The sequence below is a fragment of the Halichoeres trimaculatus genome, unplaced genomic scaffold (assembly GCF_033239565.1).
Source record: "Halichoeres trimaculatus isolate MK-OKI-2021-1 unplaced genomic scaffold, fHalTri1.1 fHalTri1_scaffold_13, whole genome shotgun sequence".
In the NCBI taxonomy this organism is placed as follows: domain Eukaryota; kingdom Metazoa; phylum Chordata; class Actinopteri; order Labriformes; family Labridae; genus Halichoeres; species Halichoeres trimaculatus.
In genome coordinates this window covers 27,005,086-27,032,932 of record NW_027437191.1, presented here as the reverse complement: position 1 = coordinate 27,032,932, position 27,847 = coordinate 27,005,086, and the positions used below count along the sequence as shown (strand labels likewise).

Genomic DNA, 27,847 nt, shown 5'->3' with positions numbered 1-27,847 from the left:
TGGGATGTTGAAGAAACAGAAATAATTTGATTGCTAATACATTTAGATTGTGCATGTATGCCTGATTAAGACACATGTTCCTATGATAGGTATGCTTATACACATGTGAGGCTACCTACATGCACAGACTCAGGTAAACATGTTCAGATTTAATTTCTTTCTGTTTTTCTTTATTTTATTTTATTTCTTTTTTTTTTAAATAACTTTTTCAGATTCTTAATTTCTTCTTTAGTTGTTTACATTAACTTCCCAAAAAAACAATTGATCATATTCATTTACCTATGGCAAAAAAACAAACATTATCTCAAGACTCTTTCAAAAACATAGTCCATACTGACTATTTTTATGTAGTTGCCATCTGAAAATACTCTCCCAAGTCATATTTTCAAGTTTTTAAGAAATTACACACAAATAAAAGGCAATTATTTTAGGAAGGTGATTATAAACATAAAAATACTCATTTATATTTATTTTATTCATAATTTACTTAATCAGAAAATGCTTATTGAGATTAAAATCACTTTTGAAGAGTGTCCTGGACTTTTTGATTTTAATCAAGGACACTTTAATGACTTATAAAACGCCTTATTAAATATATTGTATCATCACAGTCCATTGTATTTGTATTGCATATATTGTATTTTTCTGCCTTTACTTATCTAAGTACACCATATATTGCACCTTATACATTGTAGAAAGCAAAGGAAACATTTAATTGTACATGAAAACTAGTTAACTTGCTGTTAAACTGACAAACACTTTGAATCCTGAATCTGTTTGAAGATTATTGGGCAGTGGCTTCATGAGCAGTCTTTCTCTAGCATATAGCGCCCTCTTCCGGACAAGCGGTGTAATTACATTTTCGAACGCGGCTAACGGCTGAGCATAGAAGGGAAAACAGCAAGGTGGTTTATATAGAAACGATGTTAGGTTGAGATAAGGTCAAATTTCGAAGGTTGTATGTGAAAATCACGCGAAGAGTAACCGTTACGTGTCCAAATTTTGTTTTTATACCCGAAGACGTTGGTTTAATGGTTTAGTTTTGGTTTATTTTTGACCGTTATGCTACGAGTAAAAACTTTTCATGCTACATCGAAGAACCCTAGAGTCCCGCGAGACTCGGCAGAAAAGGACACAGAAAATATATTTAATTTATGTGTGAGTTAAATATCTGTGGGGGTAAATAAAACACCAACCGCCATGTTCTTCCAGACTTCAGAAATAAGGAAGTGGTGGGCTCACCTTAGCTTCCAGCAGGGTTGTCCTCAGGTGAGGGAGTGGCTACCTCCTACTGTCTCCACTATCAGACTGTCAGGCCTGGACTCTCCTGGAGGAATACCGTTCGCTGTCAGGCTTTTACTCACGGAGGAATTCAAACAGAATCAGGTAAGACGATTGAATTACTATTTTCTGTATATATTTGTCTGAAATCTCAACATTTCTTCACAAGTAGGTTGAAATAAGTGGTAGAAATCAGACTGCAATTCTAGAGATTAACGTAATAAACACCAAGGCCTGTATTTAAAGCATGACACAATGTGTGAAATGTGGGGTTATGTAATGCAAAGTGGTTAACATTTTCTGTTTCTCTCATTTTGATAAATTAGTAGTACTTTGCAACTTGTTGAATCAACATTGGAGCTCTAGAAATTCGTTTTTCACAGTAGTAAAGTGATAATAGTGACATTGCAGAGAGCTTGGTGCTGTTTCCTCGCAGGTAGAGAGAAGCTGGTTCATTATCACAGCATGTCTGTGCAGGTGGAGGAGCAGCCTTCACATTCCAGTGCCTGGGGTCATGACAGAGCAGTGTGCAGACCCTCAGCAGCACAACACTCTACACACAGCAGGCCTCTTTCAATACCTGCCTGTGTTGACAAGCAGCCCCTTTACCTGCCTTCAAGAAATACTTTTTACAGCCTTACAATGTGCTGATACCCACTTCATTTACCACCTAACACTCATTACATTTTTATCTTACAATGTCCTTTTATTTGAACACCTTCAAGAATTAAACAGTAAGCTCTCTTAAAGCTCATTAATGCCATTTCCTGACCCTTTTTTCTCTTACGTAAAAAAGAAAATAGAAGAGTGTGATGACACCTCCGTTAGTAATAAATGGCTCTTACTACAGTCGGGACTGCATGTTATGACAGATTCTGACAGAGACAGCGTGTTCTCCATTGCACCACTCTGCAGTTTTTCAGTGAAAAACAGGACATGGATAGCCCTAGCTTTTACCTGTGTCAGACCCACAACCCACCATCGACTAAGTTTTTTCAGGCTGACATATAAAAGACAGCTTGAGGATACAATAGGTTTGCAGTTAATTTTGTAACAGGCACAACACTAGCTCCTGGAGTTTGGAAAAAGGGGTTAAAATGAAAAATATTTATTCAAGTGTCATAATAGAAACAATCACCTGAAGTTACGTAATCATGCTTTCTGGTTAAATCTCAAAGCGTGGCTTTGCCATTTACCATTGTACAGTTTTGAAGCCAAAATACCTTCATCACAGGCGCCGCCATTGGCAGCCGCTATGCAGCCAGAGTCTGGGCAGTAGAGACTACGAGGGACTCTGAAAGACTCTGAGTGGAGCCAGGTGTATGAAAGTAACTATATATTTTTTCTTTTGAAAGTGCAATCTTTTCTTGGGCTTTTAACTCATAAAAACACAAAAATACACAAGAATTGCAGCTGTCAATTATTGTTAAACCTAGGGCTGAACATTTTGGAAAATAGTCTAATTGCGATTTTTTTCAGTATTTTACAGCCAAATAATACGGTTCTTTTATTTATCTTCATCTCATCTCCCTCATAAGACCATTGTATAATGTTGGGAAATGAGGATCCAGGCTAAGGAGCAGGGGCAAACTTGGTAAAGGAAAAGAAGTAAAGGGAAAGGAGAGGAAAGAAAAGAGAAGAAAAGGAGAGGATGGGTGAAAGAAGAGTCGTGGGGTTTGAGGGTGGAGGGTTTGGGGAACTGAGACTGTCAGGAGAAAATGAGTCAGACCGACTTGTTTATATCATCACAGGTAATTATACAGGTAAAGATGATGATGAGCTGCAGGTGATTTAATTGGTTTCAGAAGCATGGCTCTGCTTCTGAACTGAAGTTTTACCAACAAATCAGAAACTTAAATTTGTTACTAGTTTGTTTGTGTGCTCTTGTAGAAACATGGCAATGTAGGTTGGCAGCCTTTTGGGGAAAGAACCTGGTCCTTTTATAGATTTAGAAGAGTCACTCTAAGTTCATTAAAAAAATATGATAATATATGAGTTATATATATTTTTCATTTATTCCAACTTTCCCTGCTAATTACACACTGCACCTTTAAAAAGTCAAATAATTACATGACCTTCCCTGTCTGACCTCTTCATCATGCCTCTTCCTCTTCATAGAGCCTCGTTGCTCTTCCACTCACTGCTGAGGAATTCCAAAGATTAGTCATTTCCTGACGTCTCAGAGGAGAAACTGAGCGTTCCTAACAGAGCGCAGCATTTCACAAACGGCAGCAGTGACAAATGTTTGGGTGCTGAATATCAGGATTCATCGTCCTGCTTCAGTGTGTGTTGTCAGTGAGTGTTGGGGGAGTGTGTTTCCCCGAACCTTTTGTGTGTTGTGTTTTATGATAAAAATCTCCCTCGGGAGCACTTGTTACCATAACAACTCAAGTGGCAGCATGACGGTGTGAGAGGGAGGTAACAACAGCTTGAACAGAGAACTGGTGTAGCTTTTGTTCACTTCAAGAAATGACAGAGTAGTGACACACAAGGAGAGGAAACACAAAATTACAGACCTTTCACTGACTGGCTGTCATATTAATGGGCCTCTTATAGTTCCAAAAAACAATTTTAAAATCCAATACAAACCTTTAAAAGCCCTGTTTTAATTACTTATTTTAATTTCAATCATTAAATAATACTGCAATGATATTGTGATTTAACTTTCAATTAGATTTGTGATTGATATCTGATCGCTAGCTGTTCCAGGCCTTTAGTTAAGAACTTCAGTAAATGTCATTGCTAATTTGGACAGTTAAAAGTGATCATTTTCTAACATTGCCTCTAAAATAGAAGAGATCAACTATCTGACCTTGGTGGATCTGAGCATGTTTTAAACCAATTAGGAATGCCTGCCAAGTTTCTTAACCAATCAAATTTCATCTTAACATTCTTCAGTGTTGCTTTTAGATAGTTTAATATTAGCGTTCATTAACTCCATTTCACTGAGTCTGAGAAATAAGAGGAGCTGAAAAGGGGAAAAGATGAAGATGATGCTGGTTCAGGGTAAATCCTGCGGAGGTTGTAATGCAAGGTTGCGAATCAAAATTGTGATGAACCAAAAGTTCCTCACAGGAGCTTTAATAGTGTTTATATTTAATTCAGTCGAGCCAACTGAAGAGCCTGATGTTAGGAATACTTAAAGGGGACATATCATTCCGATCCCTGATTTAATACTTACATGTATTATAATAAATTTGAAAACAAGACCTTACACCCCCTGAATTTTCAAAAAATTAGATATTGTGTTTTTTTTCTGATATCCTAGAATGAGATTTGATGCCTCTGAAAATAGGTCATTGACATTTGGCCGCGAGATTTCGACCTTCGTAACGACACAAAATACCTTTCTTTTTATTGGAGTAATCTGATAAAGCAGCTCCTCCTCTGTGATGTCAGTTAGTCACACAACCGCCACCGAGGGATACACACACCAAGAGCCGAGTTTCCCCCCTCAGATGCTGGATGCAGGGACTCTGCTCTGCTGAGCAGCTCAGCTTTACATGGTGAATTAGCAGTGAAAACACTGTAGTTTTAGCAGAAGTCGTAATACTTGTGAGACTGTGATATTTGCATGCTTGTTCTGACATGCACTGTAAACCTGGACCACAATAATGCTGTGGTAATAACATAGTGACGAACTGACGGTAGAGGCGATCTTTAGACTACACTTTCAGCATGATGGATAAAACAGACAGAGAAAAGTGAAAGAGCAGGATGGAGCCCTGTTATAGAAATAGTTTATTTGTGAAGTCTGCCTATATTTCCATGTATAAACTATACATGTTACAGTACTGGTTTGACTCACCACACTGAAGCGTCCTGAGATGATCTGTGTCAAGGTGGATTTTCTTCCTCCTGAGCTGCAGAACTGTCCGGGTCTGACTCAGGGTCCAATACAAAAGGACGTATCCTACACTCTGCTATTTTATTAGTGCTATCAATGCATTACGGTGAAGTTTCGGCAAACAGCAAACTCGCTCGGTCTGCTCCATCCAATATGGCGATTTTGTAAATACTGCCATGCTGCAAAAACTGCCCCCTGGCTCTACCCCTTCCGCCACTTTGATAGAACTGACCAATCAGTGCACAAAGGGCTGTGACGTTGCGAGGTTACTGGAGGTCATTCTGGAAACAGAGCGTTTCAACGAGATCTTCAGAATGGCCTAAAATGAGGATATTGAGAACGCTATTGTGGGGCAATGAAGGAACTAAATGACTTGTACTGAGGGCAGAAATGCTTTACAGGCATCCTAGTCTGGCATAGTGAAAAGGAGAAACAAGCATGATATGTCCTCTTTAACAAAAAATCTTGCTGATCTAAAGGAGCAATATTTGTTGCATAGCTCTGTTTGAAGAGGTTAGGTCTTTGGTATCTGTGCTGCATTTTTTTGTGGTTTTAGCATGTCAGTGTGAGAAGCTTAAACTACACAAAACTGAGTCTCACACACATGTGAAAACCCCAAGTGGAAGAGGTCACAGGGGGATTGATCTGTTGCAAAAGAGTCATACTTTTTCATTTCTTTCTTTGGGATTTTGGTCCTAATCTTATTTAGTTATTTATATTTAAGTTATTCTCAGCAGCAACCTGATCACATGTATATCAAATCACTCTGTTCAAAGAAGTGCCAGTGTCGCTTTGCATCAGGGTCTTTCTCGCCTTGTCACAATTCTAATTTGCAAAAACACCCGCTCAGTGTACAGTTAATTACCTCTGACTAGACCTGCTTATTCAGAGGTCCCCCTCCATCTGTCTCTGGTATTTTTATTTTCTTTTTAGCTGCATTCACACATTCACTCAGCTTCTGAAAAATCCTGAAATTTTCCAAATGAGCAGCATGTGTGAACGCAATTCGCCAAATTTTTTTAACTGTCACTTTTATCCAACTAGCTCCTGTCTGCTTGTTGTAAAAACATATGTAAATGCAGCAGTTGGTAAAAAGTCAGGCAAACTCATTACAAGATAGTAATTTGCTTGCACTTTAAGTGTAACAAATGACACATTGCACCGCCTTAAAGGCCATAAATGCTTTGCTAGCCACCTTGGATGTATTGCAAACATTACACACTGTCTATCAGTATTTTTTGTGTACATACCCTACCATCTTACAGATAAAATTGTAAAGGATGTGAGGGTTTAAAAACAAACATTGAAAATTTCATGGGCAGGCTGTTCTGAAAGTTTCAGGAGAAGTTCATGGGTGCATGTGTGAAAAGAGCTAAATATTTCAGCACAACACATTTCACAATGCTGTCTGAGCATGTGTAGCAATCTGTAACGTATACATGTCGCCGTAATGACTCATTATTTCTTCCATATGAACACAGGAATGTGTTTGTAGATCCACAGCTGAGCTCGATATAGTTTCTTTCAGTTATCTTCGTTGTCTTTCTTTTTCTCTCTTCTTCCTCCTCACACCCAGGTGATGGTGCAACACGCCGGCCATGCTGCTCACTCATCCTCTCCCTTTTTTTTCTCCCCTTTCTCTCTTTCTCTCACTATACACACACGCATAGTTACACACAAACACACCCACACGGCCCTGCTGGGGAATTCATGGCCTCAGGCTAACAAAACACAACCCTGTCCAACAGCGGCGGAGCGCTGTGAGAGAAACTAACACAGCTCGTCTCTCACAGCGTGGAGCTTCATTTAAGAGAGAGAAATGATGTTATGACGGCCGGGGAGCACTTTTCTGACGGCACTGTTGCGAGGTGGGTAATCTCTGATCAGCGAGGTGTGTTTCTCAGGTATTCAGCTCGATCCCTCAGTGTCTGCTGAGTCAACATGGCCTCATATTTTTGATTGACAGCACAGAATATTAATGCAAGGAGAGGAGTTAGACTTGACACTATGAGAGCAGCTCTGGATGTTCCTGATTTTTTTATACAATGCATCAGAAGTTTGCTGCCCTTCACAAAGTCACATTTAATCTTAAAGTTCATTCAAAGTCCGGGGCAGGAGGAAAGTTTTTAAAGTGTGTAGCTGTGGCTGCAGCTGCGGCTGTGTGCTGAAGTTTTTACTATCTGCAGTGGTCGTCTCCATGTTTGTTTAAAGCTAAGTGGTTGGAGAAGAATCTCCTGTTGTTTGGATTCCACATGAGGTACTCCTGTCTTAAAGGACTTGCTTTCATTTTGGGAAACACTCTTTGTTTTCCACACAGAGTTTTCATTTTTAGATGGTAGTTATCTTCACTGACCTTATGTACGATTAGTCAGTTGTCCTTAAAGTTACATTGCTAAAGGCTGAAAGGTGTTGAATGTCTCAGATGTGGTTTGTTCAGTTAACACCTGCTCCTGAAACATGACTTGAATAGTTGTCAAGGGTCAAAACTGCCTGTCTATACATTTAAATCTGTATGTTTAGCTGTAGCTTTGATCCAAGGAAACATATTTTTATCTGATTTTAACAAACTTAACTGAGAAAGTTGAAAGCTTTGAAAGATCTTTTTGATTTGCATGTTTTGGTGGACCCTTGTGTTGAAAGTTAGAATCCTTTAGTAGATACACTCCCAATGCAAGCTCCTGTAGCACCAAGACAGAAAAAAAAAAAGTGTCAAATTTGAATGGTGGTGTATTGCAGTCACATGAAAAAAAAGAAACAACTCCTGTTTTTATGAACCAACTATCTCATAAATAAATACTTTTATTTTAGAATTTTCTTGGGTTTTTTTATGAGATACTATCTCGTAAAATCACATTTTTTTTTCTTGATTTTATAAGCTACTATCTCATAAAAACATAAAATATTTATTTGTGGTTTTCCTGTTTTTATGAGATACTATTTCGCAGAAAAGGGATTTTCCATGACTCTCCGCTGCATGACTTCTCTGGATGTAATCACAAAAACAGGAAAAACAAAAATAAAATTTGTCTTTTTTTACGAAATAGTACCTCATAAAAACTGTAAATTCAGAAAGAATTAAATTATCCTGTGTTTAAATGTATCCTGTGAAAAAAAAAAAAAAAAATGATTTTTTTTTTTTTTTTTTTGGGTGAATGCAATATGCCACCATAAATGTGTAATGTCAGCTTAAATAAAATTGAAAACAGAGCTGTACAAAAAAGAAACCTGGAACTGTATTTTGTGCTTTCAAAATTAAAAATGGATTTTGTTGTTTGTTTGCAGACATTGAGCAAGAGAAGTGGAAATGTCCTAACTCTAAATGGATTTATGTTAAAGCCATCTTTGAAAAAAAAAAAAAAAATCTAGCGAAATGGCAGTAAACGCATAATTCCAAAGAAAAATCTGAAAAATGCATAAACTAAGTAAGTCTAGGAAATATTTTTCTCATAGGGCGTTCTGGGCAACAAGGCAATTTAAATTGTTGTAGAAAAGACCCAAAAAGAAACATTACAAAAGTAAAAGGAAAAAAAAAAGCACATTGAAAGAAAACATTAAAGTTCGAAGGAAAATTTGAAAAAAAAAAAATTTGAATATGATAAACCAGATTTCAAAACATGATTATAATAGTGCAGAGTTGTGCAATAAAATGGCCGGAAAAGAAAGGAGCTTCGAATTTTGATTTCACTTTTGAGGAGCTGTCACATCATGCTGCCATTATTTTATCTATTCTGCTTTCAAACTTTTACACTGATTTGTGCCGACTTTTACTCTGCTTAACGTGAAACTGAGTGATGTGAATCTGATATTCTCCTTTTTAAGTCTTGAGAACAAATCTTAGTATTTCTTGAAATGTAGAAAGAAATCCCTCCAACAAGTTGAGAGAAGCAGCTTATTGAGTGTTTTGACCTCAGCTGCTTTTGTATGACGGATGAATCAACACAGGTTACATAACAGCCTAAAGCTGAGGAACTACTCCATGTTAGTCATCGCTCCATCGTTCAGTGTTAAGCTTCAGATACATTCAAGTGTTGTTGTTTTTCCACATCTCGCCTATTGATGGGTGGATTCCTCCTCCACTCAACACTTTAAGAATCAGGAAAGAGTTAACTTAAAGAAGACAGTTTTGATGGTATAGATGGTACAAGTCTCCACACTGTCACAGCTCTGCTTTGTGAATCACACAGGCCCTCACTTGAAATCCCGGTCAGGAAGGAATGTAATCAGCGGATCTCAGAGTGAACTGATGTGAGTCATAGAGCTGCATGGCACAACATCACAGAGTCAAGGTGAAGCATAGCATGACTGTGCTACTACGAGGAGTGTGTGTTTGGTGTAGTAATAAATGAGATTTAGCCAATCAACATAGAATAAGAGCTTTAATCCTCTTCCTCCTCAGGTTTGAAGGTTGCTCCCAGATGAAGTTTTAGACCCTGGCCCCTGATGTTTTGTGACTTAATCTACATCTTTTTTCCTTGTTTGTCCAAAGGATGTTGTTGATATGATGGTGCCCACCCAGCCGTGACCATGTATGAGGTGATGTCAGGTGACACCCTGGCCTGGAAGGTGCCCAGTCCCAGACAAAGCGACCCCGAGCCCAACCCTGAATCCCACTTTCAGAGCGACGGAGGGCCGACCAAGATACTCAAAGTGTGCTTCTGCACCAACAATAACCTGGGCAAGAACTTCAAGTTGGTGAAATGTGACAGCTCCTGGCAAATCAGGGTGAGTCTAATCGAAAAGAAAATATGAGTAAGGGGAGGAAAAGTGGGAGTGAGAGAACGATGCAGGCTGGGATTTTAGTTAGTTTGAAAGAAAAGACTGAAATCTGTTTTATTTGGCCTTCTTAGCATGCAGGAAAGATAATAAATCCATTATCTCTGCACAAGTTGTTCTTTCTGTCCTCCAGGGTTTTGTAACAGCAGTTGAAAGCTAATTTATCATCACACATAAGTTAGCGTAAAATCCAAAATGATTAGAAAAAAAGACTGAGGCTACTTTTTGTGGTTAACAAGACTTTTTCTTCCTCCTTCAGGCGATTATACGTTCGATTCTGATCAGCGGTAGATTGGGGCCGAACATCGAACACGCAGGATGTTATGGTCTCCTGCTGAAACACCTGAAGTCAGACGAGCTTCACTGGCTGCACCCTGACCTGACTGTCGGGGAGGTGGAGAAACGATACGAGAGCCATCACGTGGAGGCAGAATGGAGGTACACAACGATCACTGAGGCATTTATATCTGAATTATTTTAATCAGTTGAAGAAGCAAGTAAGTGTCATCTTTTGATGGGTGCCACATTATTATGTTTACTACAGGTACGACCTCCGAATCAGATATGTTCCTGTCAACTTCTTGGAAAAATTCAAAGATGACAGATCTACGTTTCTTTATTTTTACCAGCAGGTAAGGTGCTCCAGTTTGATTTGTTACCTTTCAAAATATTTGGAGCTAAAAATGTTGTTCTCGGGTCAAAATAGTCGTGAAAAAAGTGATACTGACAAAATCCAGATCCTTATCCTGCCTTAAAAATATCCTGACATATTTTCCTTATATTTCCTACTTATGAAGAACATTGGGCCTCATTCACTAATAAATGTGTAGAAATGTTCTTACTGTGCACAAGTCCCATGTTTATGCAAAATCGCCGCCGGATCCATGACACTTTTGCACCAGCCAATTTTCTTCCCTCCACTGTGTGTATGTTAGCGAATCAGAATATTTCTAAGTTGACAGGCACGTGTCCGCAACCTGCAATCAGCTTACTACCACACCCCAATTCATCCATATAAGGATTTCAGTGCCTCAGGAAGAGGCGCCACAGACCTCAAGATCTGCATCGCCAGCGTCAGCCACACAGCCCACTCCCCTGTCCCCTCACTGGGAGTCTTTACACTGCAAAAAACTGAAATCTTAGCAAGTATTTATGTCTCATTTAAAGTAAAAATTGTCTCGTAATACTTGATATAAGCCAGATTCAACTGATCAGTCTAGCAAAAGGTCTTGTTTAAAGTTATTCAAAGACAAAACTGAGGTCTGATTGGTTGTAACAAGAAAAAAAAATATGCCAATGGAACAATTTTGCTTAAAAATTTGCTTGAAACTAGAATAATGTCTTAATACAAGTAACTTTTCTCTTGTTCCATTGGCAGATTTCTGGACCAGTCAGGTAAATGTGACTCATATTTAGTCTAACATTTCCTGAATTTCCCCTCGGGGGTAAATAAAGTATTTTCTATTTTCTATTTTCTAACAAGACATTTTCTACTGAAATAAGACAAAAACACTTGATAAGATTTCAGTTTTTTGAGGTGTTAAGTTGTGCGAGGTGATCAGTTATCAGCTGGCTCTTCTTGGTGCTGTGTGGGAGATCACAGTGGGTATCCAAAAAAAAAAGAAAAGACACATAGTGAAAAAAAGCTGCTGGATATTTTTTGCAAACAAAAAAAATAAGTGTGAGTGACCAGTGAAGCTGTCTGTGCAACATTTGCTCAGAAAATGTATGAAGTCAGGAGAAGCAGTTATTTCATGTCTTCTTTCAGTTTGCATATTAAAACATGCTTTAAAACTGACCTCCATTAGAGACGTGGATTTACCATACCCGACTATTTGATTAACATCAAAAATGTGCCTTTTTATGATGTACATTGTGATATTTTGAATTGTAAATGTATTAAATAACCATGAAATTGACACAAAAATTCTATTGAAGTCTTTTTTTCTTTTACTAAAAGTAGTCTACACTGCAGAAAACTGAAATTTTATCAAGTGTTTTTGTCTCCTTTTAAGTAAAAATTGTCTAGTTAAACTTAATATGAGCCACATTCAAGTGATCAGTCCAGAAAAATGTCTTGTTTCAAGTTATTTAAAGACAAACATGACGTCTGAATTGCTTGTAATAAGTAAAAGAAAATCTGCCAATGAAAACAGAAAAGTTCACAAGAAAATTTGCTTGAAACTACAACAATGTCTTAATTTAAGTAACTTCTCTCTTGTTCCATTGGCAGATTTTTTTAAACTGCTTTTAAGCAATTCAGACCTCGTTTTTGTCTCTAAATAACTCGAAATAATAATTAAAAAATCTTGACCAATGCAGTGTAAATATGTCATTCATTTAGTTAAAAGTGAATGTTTTTTACATTTTCTGAGAGAGTTGCAAAATATTTATGACTCACAGATTTGTGCATCAAATGTTTTTACACACAATTAAGGCACAAATTTGTTCGTACACACTGTTTGTGAATGAGACCCATATTCCTTGACAAGAAGCAGAGTGTTTTGCAGTGCACATTAACACATCCATCTTCTGTCATGTCTTGTTTTAATCCCAGGTTCGTAGTGATTACATGCAGTATCATGCCAGTAAGGTCAGTGATGGGATGGCGCTCCAGCTCGGCTGTTTGGAGATCAGGTGAGTGTCTGCATTCCTCTCATTCCTCTGCTCCCTCCCTGGTCAAACTTTAACTGCCACTTGTTTTATCTGATAGAGGTGACGCAATGTGGGAGGTTAGAGCTTTAAAATGTGCTAGACTTGATTACATGTCAGTTATCAGTGTGTAATGTGATGAAGTTATAAACTGATTCAGACTGGGTGGAGCTTTGCAAAGATGCTGTGTTTCCTGTGTTTTGACAGGAGGTTCTATAAAGACATGAATGCAAAAGGTTTGGAGAAGAAATCCAACTTTGAGCTGCTAGAGTAAGTTTTTATTCCTCCAGGATTCTTACATATTTGACTTTGGTGACATGGTTTCTCTTGGATGAACCACATACTTAGTTTTACAGTGAACCCTGAGTTAATCAACACCTTTAAAAACCACTTTTTTTATTCAGATTGACCACTTTTTGTCATACTGTACTCAATCAAACTTTAGCTTTTTTTAAAAAACAAAAAACCCTCCTCAAATTTTTCTGTACAATTTCAGAAAAGAAGTGGGCCTGGACCTGTTCTTCCCTGCAGAGCTGATTAACAGCATGAAGGTCTGCATTTACGTTTTTAAAATGATGGATCAGACTTTCGTCAGTGGGAACTTGACTAAAATAAAAGTTTATCTGTGTGTATTCAGTCAAAGCAGCTCCGGAAGTTGATCCAGCAAACGTTTCAACAGTTTGCAATGCTGAAAGAGGATGACTGCATGGTGAAGTTTTTTGAGACGCTGAAAGAATTCAATAATTACGATGAAGAGGTCTTCCCCTGTGAGCTGGTGGTGAGTGGAAAGGAAAGGTCGTCCTGGACTTTACTCTGCTTGATGTTTGATATAATTAATGTTAACACTGTCACTCGTCAACAGCAAGGCTGGAGTCTGTCAGTGGAGCTCGTCATCGGTGGGCGGGGAATCCGACAACGCACACAGAAGGATTCAGCGGTAAGGAATAAGAAGACTGACTGAGGTAGAGCTGTCCAAAGTGAAATTATTAGGGTCATGGAAGTCTAACCTTTTAAGGAAGTGCATACACATGGACATATGGGGCATATTTTGCACTTAACTGAGGTGGTGGTTTATGCCGTGCAGCTTAGTTCACTAAGGAAGCTAACGACCTCCTATTTTGCCAACAAAGACCAAAAGTGAAATAAGCATTTTTATGTTACATATGACAAAACAGTACACCGCGGATTTCCCGAACTTTTCAACAACTGCTTTCACAGCAGTGTTCTTCGGTTATGATTGGATTCTTCTCATTTCAACACACTAAGCTGTCAGCCAAGGTGGGATACTCCTTTCTTACATGCAGCCAGTTGTTAAACAGGTGAAGAGCCTCAAGGTTCAGTTGCAGCTAGCACACAAGTTCGGATAAATACAATCAATAACATGTGAACCCAGCACGTTATTTTTTGTATGTTCAGGACAGATGGTTACTGATAAGAAAAGAAAATAACCAAATATAGATATAAATAAAAAAACATCAATAAATAAACAATTAGATTCTATTTTTCCTAGGGGTAGGCACCAAAATAGGTACTTTTATAGGTACCAACTGAATTCTGTCAAAAGTACCGGGTACCGATTCACATAAGACCAAAAGGTACCATGTTTAGGTACCTGAATGCATCCTTGTGACCGTGAGGGAGTGGAAAAGTAGGCAATTTTTGATGCTGGACGTTAACACAGCATTGCAAGGTTATATATATTGAAGAAAAAATATGTTAAATTGAAAAATATATGTTTTATTATTCAAAAAATTATATTTCTTCATTACACAAACACAAAAATTACCCAACATTGGTGCCGTTGAGTACCAGTACCAGTTGTCAGGTACCAGTTGTCAGGTACTGTATCATTTCGAATGTGAAAGGTACCCATCCCTAATTTGTCCCTTCCCTCCAATTTTCTGGGCCCCCTGGTGGTCCCCTGGGGATCCACGGCCCCCACTCTTAAAACCACTGGTTTAGATAGCCGCATCATGTGGACGTTATATTATCTATCATCATTCAGCACAGTTTGACACACGTAACAAATCCTTTCATATTTCTCCTTAAAATGTTTCTTCTCTTTGCTCCTCAGGCTGTTTTTCTAGCTGACTTCAAACAGATTAAGAAAATACAGTGTTTACCGCAGAGCGACGGCAAAGCTCTCATAAACTTTGACATAGAGGGAGCCAGACAGGTGAGTAACACAATCACACAACCATCCTGTTACACAATATTCAGTTTCACATGTTGAGGATCTAAAAAGGGGAAATCAGCTTGTATGTTCAGAGATGGTAAACATTAGAGATAGGAAACTTGACCTGTCCATGTGGCCTTTATTCTCCTCTCTGATAGCGTCTGTCGATCAACGTGGCCACGGTCCCTGTGGCAGAGAACATGATGGATCTCATCGACGGCTACTGCCGCTTAGAAAATGACACGGAGGATTCAGTTATCCATCGAATAAATAAAGGTGTGTGTGACTCAGCCTGCTCTCGAAGTTACTGTAGTTACATCTGTAGAACAGAAAAGTCCTTAAGACTTTCAAACTCTTTGATTTAAACTGATTCAGATTAATCATCATCACTAATTTCTATCCTAGACGCGAATGCACGAACTTCCCTACCTGAGCTCCCGACAAGGTGAGTAGATCCTGGCTGTTTTACAGCTCTGAATGATTTGTGACCCCTCTCAGCCTCCGTAGCGCTGCACTCATTCCCTCTTTGGTTGTAATACGAGATGAAAAGTTAGAGTTATTGATGAAAGGGGATGTTTTATTGAATCATTCTGTCAGAGCTCTGAGGAGCTATAACTTGAGAATTTATGTTCATGGCTTCCTCTCATTTTGTCTCCTCCGTGGAGCAGCAGAGAATCCAGCACCTCAAGGCACAGTATGGGTGAGCTGAGTTTTACACACGCTCCATGAAACAGAAGACATAACAAGCCCTTATGTTGTTATCTAAACAAAACAAAACTGATGTCTTACAGGTTCAGATATCTACTGTGAGATCCTCGATGAAAGGCCAAGATCAGGTTTGATGATTGTTTTATGTTGTTTTGAATATTAAAAAGTCTTTCACACTTCCGTAAACCCTGATTTCTTGTTCTGCAGTTGTGAAGTACGGGATCGACAGGAGTGACATTGTTCTGGGGCGAATCCTTGGAGAGGGTTTCTTTGGGGAAGTCTACGATGGAGTTTACAAAAAAGCTGTACGTGTATCTCCATTTTTCACTTTTACAAAAAGGAAATAAAGAAAGAGAAATGTCAAACTAGCTGATAATGAAGCAGGGAAACTGTTTTTCAGGAAAGCAGATGATTATGTTCCCAAATTTAAATCTTACCAAGGGTCTTTGTCTAATTTCAAGCCCCTCCAAAAATCTCAGAAGGTAAGAGATATCCTTAAATGAAACTAATTGTTTGGGCTGTGAAAGGTTCTTAGAAAGTAAAAAATGATCGTCAAATTATTTTAAGTACATATCTGTCTTTAACTACAGACTGCAGAAGGGAGCCATAAGACTAGCTCACAGTGAGAAATATAACAATCATACCAATCCACTGTTTTTGAAAGCATCTACAGTGAAGCTTCAGGATCTGGTAAAATTCAAAACAGCCCAAATGATCAGCAAAACAAGGAATATTTATATCAAAACATGTTTATGTTGTAAAAAGTATAATGTTAAAGACAGCATTTTTATATTTCAGCAATAAAATCCTAGAACCACACTGAAATGTAGGTGTATTTCTGTTTGTGGTGTTGAGGTTAAAAGTTGAGGTTAAATCCAGTAAAACACGTTATCCAATGGTGGATTCAAGAGGTTTAATAAAGAAGAAGGGAAAAGAGTACTTTTTTAGTTGTGTTTTGTTTGCTTGAGAAAGAGGGTTGTAGAGAGCAGGTTAGGTGTGGGTTAAGTGCTAACAAAATTATAGACGTAAACTCAAAAAAAGGAAATTTAACTGGTGACGCAAGTGACTTAAAAAAACGTTTTTTTTTTTAAAAATGTGTATTTTTTCAGAAGATCAGTTTTTCAAATATATTTAACAAGAAAAGAAAACTTTTTAATTGTTGATTGTTGATTTTTCAAGAAGACAGTAGTCAGAAAGTTCCTTATCTGTACCAAATCCCTGTAGACTTGTTAGTTGTGAAAGCATAACCAATATGCAGAACTTATAGACTGTGTAAATCTTGAATTTAGTCTCTTTTTCATGATACCATGAAATGAAGCCAATCCGAGGAGGACCCAGCCACACTGGATGTGACACGGGCTTTGAGCTTCCTTTCGAACAGCTACAGGGCTCCCGTCACGTGACCTGAGCTGAGTCTGTGATTGGGCAACCAAACAATCCTAATAACTTCTGAAACCGCCAAGTTAGAAAAAAATTCACCCAGTGTGTTCTGATAGTGAAATCAGCATTTCAGACCCAACCCTCTTTTTGAGCCGGGCTGTAAATATGTTTTTTAATGCCATATAAGTCTGTTTTTAGGCCTCAAACGGATTCTCAATAAACAGAAACTTTTAGCACTTCCTTCATTTTTATAAACAGGATGTTGCCCCTTGACAGAACCATAACCACAAAAATCTAACCCACCAACCCTAAAGAAAAGGAGCTAAAGACCTAAACTGTACCCTAACTAATTATACTGCACCGGAACTGCTTCCAGCCGTCGCTCATCACCTCTTTTTTCAAGCTCATCCAAAGTGGAAAAACCAGGGCCAGGACTTCACTTTTTATCAACAAATAAATAAACAAATAAGTTAAATAACTATTAAACTTACAAAAAATAAACAAGCTCTCTGATTGGCTATCTGCAGTATCGCAGTATCTAGTCAAATGAGGCAAGAAAACATTTTAACCGCTTCAATCCAAAACCAGAATCACACACTGTGATCTAATGTTTAATTGACAACATATGAATCTTTGTTTTTTTTATCTGGGTTACGGGCTTAAACAAGTCTTGCACCTCTTTTAATGATTTCTGTTGAATTGTTCAGCATTTCTCTGTTTTTCTTTTGTTGATGCTACAGGATGGCGACCGGGTGAACGTGGCAGTAAAAACCTGTAAAGACTGCTCACCTGATGTGATGGAGAAGTTCATGAGTGAAGCAGGTAAACAGAGAAATCTGCAGATCATAAAAGAGTTTCTGGGATAACCTGAGAGAAAACTTTTAGAAAATGTGTGAACTTTTTGTGTCAGTTATTATGAAGAACCTGGATCACGTGCACATCGTCAAACTGATCGGGATCATCGAGGACGATCCTGTGTGGATCGTCATGGAGCTTTATCAGTATGGAGAGGTTCGTTCACACCATTATCAGTCATATATTGTGATTTATTGGAGAATGTTTCTTTCATAAACTAAGTCTTGTCACTCTTGCAGCTCGGGAACTACCTGACGCAGAACCAGAAAACTCTGACAAACACCACCCTGGTTCTGTTCAGCCTGCAGATCTGTAAGGCTCTTGTCTACCTGGAAGGAGTCAACATGGTGCACAGGTTAGAGACGCCTTTCTCTCTGTAGGAAGTACACACACTTCTTTTGACCTCTCGTCTGCATTTCTTTAAAAATCACAGATGTAATCAATGTTGATGAAGCAGTAAGCGCAAGTTTGTTGAAAAAACACAACCTGTAACGTTCATGGCTCATCAGGCTGCTTCAGATCCTCTATATCGCTTCTCTCATGCGCAATTTCTGACAGTGAAGGTTGGAAACAGGCCTAAACAGCTTACGGACATATAGCCAAGTGATCTCAAGCTCTGACAGGAGAAAACTTTTTAATTTAAACTTGAAATGTTTACAGTAAATCACATCATTACAGAGAGTTAATGTGAGAGGAGAGCAGAAAAACACGTTTCGCTCAGTTTGTTTCTGCAGAATTTTATCAACAAGTTTCAGGCAGCAGCGCTGCCACTCAAGGGTTCAATCTGCTGTGAAGGAGAAGCACCGACACAGGAAATGAGTTTCAGACGTTTCCTTTGTTTTATTTTATGCTACATTCCTGGGAGCATCCAAGCATTAGAGAAGAAAGTTTATGTTTGTACAAACCCTAACCTTTCTTTCTGCTTTGTTTTTATTCTCACAGGGACATCGCTGTGCGGAACGTGTTAGTCGCCAGTCCAGACTGCGTGAAGCTCGGAGACTTCGGTCTGTCCAGATACATCGAGGAAGAAGAGTACTACAAAGGTGAGAAGATCAAAGTTTGTCTTTTTAGACTTAAAAAGACAGAGAAGAGAAACATTTTCCTCACATTCCTCTCAGAAAGAAGAATTAAAAACAGTTATCAACGATCACCAATGTCCCTTTCCCTTCCAGCATCTGTAACCCGGTTGCCCATTAAGTGGATGGCGCCAGAATCAATCAACTTCAGACGTTTCACCTCAGCCAGCGATGTGTGGATGTTTGGTGAGTTTGTGGTACACTAACAGTTCAACTGCTCAGTGCAAACACATTTATGGTATTTACAGCACCAGACGGAAAGCATACCTGATAAAGAACAGGTTGCTGGTTAATATTCAACCCAAACCGCCACTGCATGTTTTTATGATGCTGTGAAAATCATTTGATGGGGTGTGGAGAGCCTGAATTTAAAGTGAGCACATCGACTTCAGTCCTACCCAGAGGTCCTCAAGTCAGATAAGAGTCTAGATTTACACTTGCTCAAAACGAGGCTCCAGCTTATGCTTTGTCCACAGGGGGCGCCACATGAAAGAAGAGTTTGTTATGTTTGATTGAAATATTAAAGTGGTGTATCATTTTTAAAGGTCAAAACATTTTCTATAACCCCAATGTCTGCTGTAGCTGCTTTCTTTTGGTGCTTTTCAGCACTTAGCTTAGAAAAATACCAACATCGCTTTAAAAATGCTGTTTTGTTTGGCCTTTTTAGGAATAAATTAATAGATAGTGGCTCATTTTTGCTCACATAGTAATCCAAACCTCGCTGGAAGGTTTTTAACAGCTAGATAAAAAAAAAAAAAAACTTGTCAGGATGACCTTCATAAAATATCCTGACCTTGAGCATTGAAGGATCAGTTTAAATAGGTTTGAATACAGCAGGGGTGGCCACATGCGGCTCTTTGCTTTTCAGTGTGCGGCTCTTTGATCCATTTGTTAAAACAATTATTATATTGTTATGAGTAGTGGTATGCCAATCAATCTAAAATATTGATATATTGATTTCAACGTTGTGATCAGTATTGATCAATACTTGGGCGATGAGATTGATACTTAAGTTTCACTTTCTTTTCTCTACATTGCTAATGTGCTCATAGCTATCTGGATAGATGGAACTTGATGTCTTCTGTAGTAAAAAACAGAAATTTGTCTTTGACATGGCTCCAAGTATGGATTGAAACACACTTACAAACACAGTAAATGTCGCTTTGAAAAATTTATGTCATTTCGTTTATGTGTGAGAGGAAGTGCGTTTTTGATGTGGCTCTTTGTAGTACCACGGTAATTTTTGTGGCTCTTGGTGTCTGACTGGTTGGCCACCCCTGGAATAGAGAAAATACAAGTTAAACATGATCAAACTCAACTTTATATTTCAAGACAAAGAAAATATTAGGGATGCACGATAATATCAGCAAGTTATCTGTGTCTATATTGGCTGAAAATAAAATATTGGATATCGGCCAACACATTAAATTTCACCGATATAATAAACTGATAAAATAATGAGCTGAAGCTGCAAAATTTTTGGCATTTTTTGTGATTTTTGTTTGCACAGTGAAGATTGAGCAGGCCCATATTTGGCTCCTGTTTCAAGTTAAACTTTAATTTAAGCAGCAGTCTGTAAGGTGTGTTTATCTGACTCATTGAGGCACATTTAACATTTACCAAAGTAAAAAAAAATATTTAATTTGGGTTTAATTACTTTACAGTTGCACTTCTCATATATTCCCTGTGAACACAGGATACATTTACTGACTGTAGACTTGGTCAAGTTTGGAAGAGCATCATCCAGCTTACAAATAGGATTTATCCTTTTATATTTTTGTTTGAAAGTAATTGTTATAGAGAAAAATAAATTTTGAAGTATATATTTTTTTTCTTATTTTGCTCAAGAAATGATTACATAACAAATGTGATAAGCGTATGCATCATAATACAATATGCAACTTTCAATACAGAAGAGAGTTGATGATCTCTGCAATCATGGGCACAGAGAAAAATATTGTTACCGGTGTTGCCTCAATAAGTAGTCAAATATCTGCAAAAAATCCAATATTGTGCATCCTTAGAAAATATGAACCGCCACAAAGAAGCTCAAAATGTTGTTTTTTTTAATAATAGTTTAAAGCTGAATGCTAAACCTGGTCTCCTCCTCTTTTCCTGCCCTAACCATCCCGATAGAGAATAAATAACTGAGAGCCTGCGTTAAGTCGTCTTCTTCTGTTTCCTCCTTAGCCGTGTGTGTGTGGGAGATAATGAGTCGTGGGCAGCAGCCGTTTTTCTGGCTGGAGAACAGAGACGTCATCAACCAGCTGGAGCAGGGCATCAGGCTGCCCAAACCAGACAACTGCCCTCCTGCCCTCTACTCACTCATGACCCGCTGCTGGTCCTACGACCCACAGGAGAGACCCAACTTCACCGAGCTGGTGGTCAAGATCAGGTAATGATAAATAATTCCTGACCAAGGACTTGTAAATGTGAAAATAGAGCTTCCAGTGCTGGTTCCTGCTTTTACACTGCAGAATTTATCGAGTTAAATATTTTTATCAACAAATACAGGATGGGATCATCCAGCAGTTGCACCTTCTTTACACTTTCTGATCTAACTTTAAATCCGTCAGTGATGTCCACAAGATGGAGAAGGAGCAAGAAGTCGAGAGAGAGCGTGACAGAGCGCGCTCCACCAAATATTTTGACCCCAAGTTCAACTTTAATGAACCTCCTCCAAAGGTGTGAAATCCTCACCAACTCAGCCCCAGATCTGTGTCACAAATTTTCTTAAAATGCGTTTTCTGGTGCATGATTTAAACATCTGTTTTGATGCTTTGTAGCCTTCAAGAATGAAACCTGGGAGGTTTGGGAACACGCTCAGCATCGGCCTGCATATTCAGGTAGAGCAGAGTACAAAAGAAACATGTTTTTCCAAGTATTATTCAAAATGATGACCCAAACTGTGTCTGTGCAGCTGAATGAGGCGCTGTGTGCCAGCTCACCTGACCTGGCGAGCCCATGTGAGTACCAGTCACCTGTGGACTCCATGAACACGCTCACCTTACCGATCAGGTCTCCTCGGCGGCGCAGCATGGGCGTAAGAATCACTCATTTTGTCACATCCATGATTATAAACAAGTGCATTCAAGACAATACTGGCTGATAAACTGTCTGATTGTAGGAGAGTGAGTTTCCTCGACTGGAGGCGAACACTCGGGAGGACGCCCAGCGCCTGTGGCAGAGGGAGAAGCAGCAAATGCAGGATACACTGCGCCGTCAGAAAGAGCAGATGAAGGAGGATGAGAAGTGGCTGGAGAAGAAGGAGAGACTCCTGGTGGGAAACAGAGCATCATTAACATTTGTCAACCCCCTCTCTGTGTCTCCAAAATTCAATGTGGCCCTGGAGGCTTCGCTGAACGAGGCGTCGTTTAACAATATAAAGCCTCCGAGTCGCTCCCGGCGCCCCGCTAGTCTAAATCTGAATGTTCCCCTGATAACAGTTCCAAAGAGAGGCTCCATGTGCATACTCTATAAAATGAACCTGCCTGTTCTTTTGCAGGACCCCATGGGACCAGATGACCCCGCCAGCCCTGTGGTACGTGTCTGCTTGTTAATCTGTGGTTTAAGGTCAGACGTGAGGACAATATAGTTTGTTTTGTGCAACACTCAGTTCTTACCCCGCCGGACAAGTACTCCATAGAGTCAGAGGAACATATTTATTAAGTTCTGCAGGATTAGAAACTCCAAAGTGGGCAAGTCAAGGTTAAAACAAAGAAAATGTTGGGTAAGGGACAATATTTAGAAAATTTTAAAGAGAGTAGTATTACACAAAGGTAACGACTAAGACATTTCCTGAGAAAATGAATAAAACCAAAACTTTTTTTAAAAGCTCCTGTAAAGAATTTTTAAGGATATGTGGATTTTCCCCTAGTTGAACAAATCTGCCCTTGCTGGCTTTTTCCATCACACGCGTGTATGAAACCCCAAAAGGTTCAAATTTAAATAAAAAAAAACAACATTTTGAAATAAATACTGTTTTCAAAAATAACAGAGAAATGTATAATATGGCAATTAAATTGTGAAATAAGGCAATTTTATTATTCATTTTTCAAGCTTTATGCCGAAAAACAACATTATGAAATAATAGGCCATTGTGGAAAATCACATTATAGAATAAAAAATGACTTAGTAAAAAACGTTTTTATATATCTTATACAAGCTTGGAGAAAATATAAAAAGGCATTATTTTAAAAAGTACAAAATTGTTAAAAAAATTTTTTTGAAATATTTAATTATAATAATTCAATATTAAAGAATATTAAAACCTATTTTATAATAATAGCGCCATATTTAAAAATTAAATGGCCATATTACATATTATTATTTTATTTATCAAAATTACATTTAATTCAAAGTGTTGTTTTCATTTATTTAATCATAAATCTGTTGGGGTTCCGTACATGTGTAGTTACATTTTCTTTACATGTTCTTCTACACAAGAGTCAAACTTGTTAAGAAGCTTTGCTTTAAGGCAGATGAGGATAACCTGACACCAACCCCCCTGTCAGTGGTTTCAGACATTAAAGATAACTTTGTAAAGACTCCTTGTCTTTTATTATCTTGAAATAAGACATTTTTCTAGACTTGTCAGCTGAACGGGGCTCATATTAAGTCTAACAAGACTTTTGTTAACTAAAAATAAAGCTTCAAGACTTGCTTAGATTTCAGTTTTTGCAGTGTAGACTAATGCCAAAGCATCACAAATTGTTTTAACGTAGTTATCAGACGTAGGGATGGGTACCAAATTAGGTACTTTAAAGGTACTGACCGAAATCTGTCAAAAGTACTGGGTACTGATTCATGTAAAACTAAAAGGTACCATGTTTAGGTACCTAAATGCATCCTTGTGACTGTGAGAGAGTGGAAGAGTAGGTGATTTTCCATGCTGGACATGAACACAGCATCACAAGTTTATATATTGAAGATTAAGTTTGTTAAATTGAAAACCACATGAACACAAAAAAAATACAGAAAATTGGTACCATTTAGTACTGGTAACGATTGTCAGCTACAGGGCATTGGTACTGTATGTTTTCAATTGTGAAAGGTACCCATTCCTAATCAGATGGTGTTCAGGGAAAAAACAAGGCATCATCAACCAAAGTAATGAGGGCACACTTACCTTAAGAATTACCGAATACATGATTGATACTAGTGTGATTGCATAAAAAGGGAACTGTTCCTTTAAGATTAGTGTTTTTGTTAGTTTAATGTTGCTGAATATTGAATCCTCTCGTAGCGTCTGTCAGTAGTTGTGTTTGTTCTGTAACTCATGAGGTTTATCTTTGTGTCTTTCAGTCCCCTGCAGCCGACACAGAGAACAGTAAGTTCATAAAAAGGCAAACCAAAACACGATACTGTTAACTATTCTCACTTTAACCAACCCATTCGTCTTCTTTCTCTCTTGTCTGTCTCTGTTTCTCATGTTGTTCATCTTTTCGTTCTGCAGCACCTCCAGAGAAACCCCCTCGGCTCACAGCTCAGGTAATTATGTCAGTTCATCTTCACGTCCCCTGAAAAGGCTTTTTAACTTTATTAGCTTTAATTTTAACATGAAGAATAATTTCTTATGAGCTCATTAAAACACATCTCACCGTCTCACTCAGCCGGCACCCACGGCTGAGCTGGACCGCACTGACGACAAAGTGTACCCGTCAGTCATGAACCTCGTCAAAGTCGTCGTTCAGCTCAAGAACGACATCGCCGAGCTGCAGCCTGAACAATACATCACCATCGTCCAGGTACACCGAGACAAATCTGTGTCTCACCTCACTCTGACACTTTGGAGGCTAATTTAACGTGTGTGTGAATTGTAGTCAAACCACAAAGGCCTCGAGTCTTACATCTGATAAATTCCCTTCATTGATCTCTGCCCACAGTCTGTCGGGATGGCTTTACGAGATCTGATTCGCAGCGTGGATGACATACTGCCCACCTTACACGACTCTGTCAGGACTGAGGTACTGTTTATTGTCTGCACCTTGTGTGCTTTTTCTCATCTTCTCACTCGCTTTCTTTATCGATTTTCTTGTCCTCACGCTGTTCTGCTGCTCGTCTCTGGAGCAAGAAGTGAGTGAACTTCTCCTTAAGCACAAAGAAGTGAGGGAAAAGTTAACACTTTGTGTTTATTATGAAGGCTGTGGATGGAGAAAATCTATGGGTTGCATAAAAACAGGATTCTTCAAGATATATTCATCCATTTGTCCAAAGGAAAGTGTGTACATGCTATACATAAAATTAGCATTTTCAGCTTGTGGTTAGAGCCGTTGAAATGAATCACCTCAAACCACTCGCCACACTCACAAAGAACATGTTTTAATGCATAATGTTTGCAGTTTTGAGGTAGGGTGACCAGGTGTTTACAAGTCGTATGTGGGACAGGGAGTGTGTTTGTGCAGGACAAAGTGGGACACGTTACTACAATGCTGAAACTTCTTTATTTTTCTATTCTGAAAGGCAGACATCAGGACAAAAACATAGAAAGGTAATAGAGTTACCCCTGCCATTCAGTCTTTCTTTTCTTATTTACAGTGCCTATCATAAGTATTCACTCCCTTGGATGTTGTACCCTTTTGGTGCTTTCATATATCAATCATGGTCAACAAAATTTGGCTTTTTTTTAAACACAAAAATGTATTGGAAAAACTCTTTAATGTCAAAGTGCAAACAGAATTCTACAAAGTAATGTCAATGAAATGAAAAAAACATAAAGTATATACTTGTTTGCATAATTATTACCCCTTTTTTTAATTATATGATCTAATTCAATAGAGGTCCACCAAATTGTTGGGAATAGTCTCACACTTAGTGAAATGAAGATCACCTGAGTGGTGAGGGTGTGTTTCAAGTGATTGAGGTATTGTAGAAATCTGATTTCACTTTGACATTAAAGAGTTTTTGCCAATAAATTTTTGTGTTTAAAAAGCCAATTTTTATTGATAGTTTTTCGTATTAGTGGGCAGAGATAAGGAGGATGAAAGTGATAAGTTGATGACCTCTGACGCCTCATGTACGTTTGTACTAATTGACAGTGGACACATGTAATGGTGATAGTCCCTTCTGTCACACTTTGGAGAGCAAGAGCTGATCCAATGCGGGGCATTGTCTCAATTTGCGGGACGTGGGAAAAGTGATTAAAATGCTGTGCCTGGTCACCCTGTTTTTAGGCCCTGCAGCATATCTCCACCCAGAGTTTGATGTTGTTTAAGTGTCATTAAGCCCCCGCAGCTACAGCAGCTTAATGGAGTTACTTGTTCATTATATTATGCACAGCTGAGCTCTGCCTGCTGCGAGGTGTGTCAGGATAACCATCAGCGCCCTCTCTCTCAGGAAGTGACCCCTCTGTGTCTGTTCACCCCCCTCCCACAGATCGAGGGCACCCAGAAGCTGCTGAACAACGACATGGCCGAGCTGATCAGCAAAATGCGCCTGGCGCAGCAGAACGCCATCACCTCTCTGAAGGACGAGTGTAAGAAGCAGATGCTGGCTGCAGCTCACACTCTGGCCGTGGACAGCAAGAACATGTTGGACGCTGTGGACCAGGCCAGAGTCAGGGCCAACCTCGCCAAGCCAGCGACGCTGTAGTGGACTGTAAATGATCTGATCCCAGGTTACACATCAAGCTTTCAATCATTGTTCTGTAAATGTCTGTTTAGTTTTAATATGGAACTATTTCCAGTGGATTAAAGTTAAGGTGTGTTTTACCTGGGGTAGAATATGCTGAACTAATTATCTTGTCAGCATCATGTTTGTTATCTATTGATCCCTGGATTTATCTGCCCAGGACATGAATTATTCTTGTAAATAAAAAAATGTCTCATATTACAAACAGTATAATTTACTACGAGGTGAAAGAGAACCTCTAATACCATTTCAACAGTTTTATTTTTTAACATAAATCTGATTTAAGTATAAAGATGTCATTCAGCTACTTTCCTCACATTATAATTACAATGGTGTATTTCAGGAACAAGTTTCAGCTTTTAAGAGTCATGTTGTTTTCTATCACTAGACAAAATAAAGCTGTGTAATAAGAGTTAAATAAATGTCATGAAGCTCAGAGTGAGAGGTTTATGTCTGGTCATTTGCCCATTCTGTTGAAGACTGAAATCTTTTCTAGACCTATAAACTCAAGAGCCACTCCAGTCTCTTATTTTCTTTCTGGGAGGTTAGGCGAGTTAAAAACAAACATTTCAGAAATGTGTGATTGAAGTCCAAACACTGAGAGGCTCACTTCTGTTGTTCTTTGTCCAGTATTTATTTTAAATGAATGCCACTTTTATTGCATTTCAATGTACCTTTTTACAGCAATGAAATGCTTATGCTGAAGGCAGAAAATGTGAAGTAAAATAGCTTGAAATAGTGAAACAAAACTGAAACTAGAAAAGCACTCAAAGCGCACAGACCTCCGCCAAGCATACTGTGATTGTGACGCAGCACTTTAGTCCTGCTTTAATGTTGTACTCCCTTTCAGCAGACTGTCTGCTACAATTTGGTATTAGTTGCAGGTTTGTACGATAATTTGTTTCCTGATAGTGTTGAAAATTATGATGACCCGGTACATATTTTATATTCTGGATCTTAGTATCCAGAATATAGCCAGGATCTGGATCGTACTTTTACATCTGTCAGAAATTATGGTGACCTTGTCTTGTGTTGTTTTGCAAAGCAATCAGACCATTTATCATGGAGTTATATACACATATGGCCCTGTCTCACTGTGATAAAGAATCCTTTAATTAAATCCAGGATCCAGACAGTGATCCAGATCACCTCCAAAATTTAATCAGAACATTTCCCAAAAATTTCATAAAGATCCATTCGTTACCTTTTTTTAGTTATGTTATTCACAGACAAACAGACAAACTCTCCCAAAAACACAACCTCTTTTGGGGAGGTAATTATGGTATATGTCAGGGGTGGGTAAACTTCTTGATTCGTAGGCCACAATGGGTTCTAACATTTGACAAAGGGGCCGGACCAGGAGCAGATGGATGGAGTGCTTTGGAAACTATCAGGGTATCATTCGTTCATTCCATATCCGTTTTAGAATCCAAAATCGAAAACGGATAAAGACTTGTTATTCAATTTTTC

General features: G+C 38.5%; 1 protein-coding gene across 3 annotated transcripts; it reads left to right on the top strand.

Moving 5' to 3' along the window:
• The first annotated feature begins 921 nt into the window (after nucleotides 1–921).
• Nucleotides 922–26,676, top strand: ptk2bb (protein tyrosine kinase 2 beta, b). 3 transcript variants are annotated; one of them, XM_074685362.1, is made up of 31 exons: nucleotides 922–1,386; nucleotides 9,615–9,850; nucleotides 10,161–10,339; nucleotides 10,446–10,533; nucleotides 12,459–12,538; nucleotides 12,761–12,823; nucleotides 13,050–13,104; nucleotides 13,191–13,331; nucleotides 13,416–13,490; nucleotides 14,628–14,729; nucleotides 14,888–15,005; nucleotides 15,135–15,174; nucleotides 15,398–15,429; nucleotides 15,521–15,565; nucleotides 15,645–15,742; nucleotides 17,558–17,639; nucleotides 17,728–17,828; nucleotides 17,912–18,027; nucleotides 18,615–18,715; nucleotides 18,845–18,934; nucleotides 20,939–21,143; nucleotides 21,325–21,433; nucleotides 21,535–21,594; nucleotides 21,669–21,791; nucleotides 21,876–22,028; nucleotides 22,254–22,289; nucleotides 24,053–24,077; nucleotides 24,204–24,238; nucleotides 24,361–24,495; nucleotides 24,634–24,714; nucleotides 26,123–26,676. In XM_074685362.1, the coding sequence occupies exons 2-31, from the start codon at nucleotides 9,653–9,655 to the stop codon at nucleotides 26,336–26,338; spliced, it is 2,982 nt and encodes a 993-aa protein (XP_074541463.1). In that variant the 5' UTR covers nucleotides 922–1,386; nucleotides 9,615–9,652; the 3' UTR covers nucleotides 26,339–26,676. The 3 variants fall into 3 exon arrangements, with proteins under 3 accessions (XP_074541463.1, XP_074541461.1, XP_074541462.1); XM_074685360.1 differs by having other exon boundaries at nucleotides 21,876–22,289; XM_074685361.1 differs by lacking the exon at nucleotides 922–1,386 and adding an exon at nucleotides 6,834–6,996 and having other exon boundaries at nucleotides 21,876–22,289.
• The last annotated feature ends 1,171 nt before the right edge of the window (nucleotides 26,677–27,847 follow it).

Coding starts and splice junctions, on each gene's coding strand:
- ptk2bb (XM_074685360.1), top strand. CDS start 9,653: ATGTATGAGGTGATGTCAGGTGACACCCTGGCCTGGAAGGTGCCCAGT. Junction 10,340..10,445: donor CACGTGGAGGCAGAATGGAG/GTACACAACGAT, acceptor TGTTTACTACAG/GTACGACCTCCGAATCAGAT. Junction 12,824..13,049: donor TCCAACTTTGAGCTGCTAGA/GTAAGTTTTTAT, acceptor GTACAATTTCAG/AAAAGAAGTGGGCCTGGACC.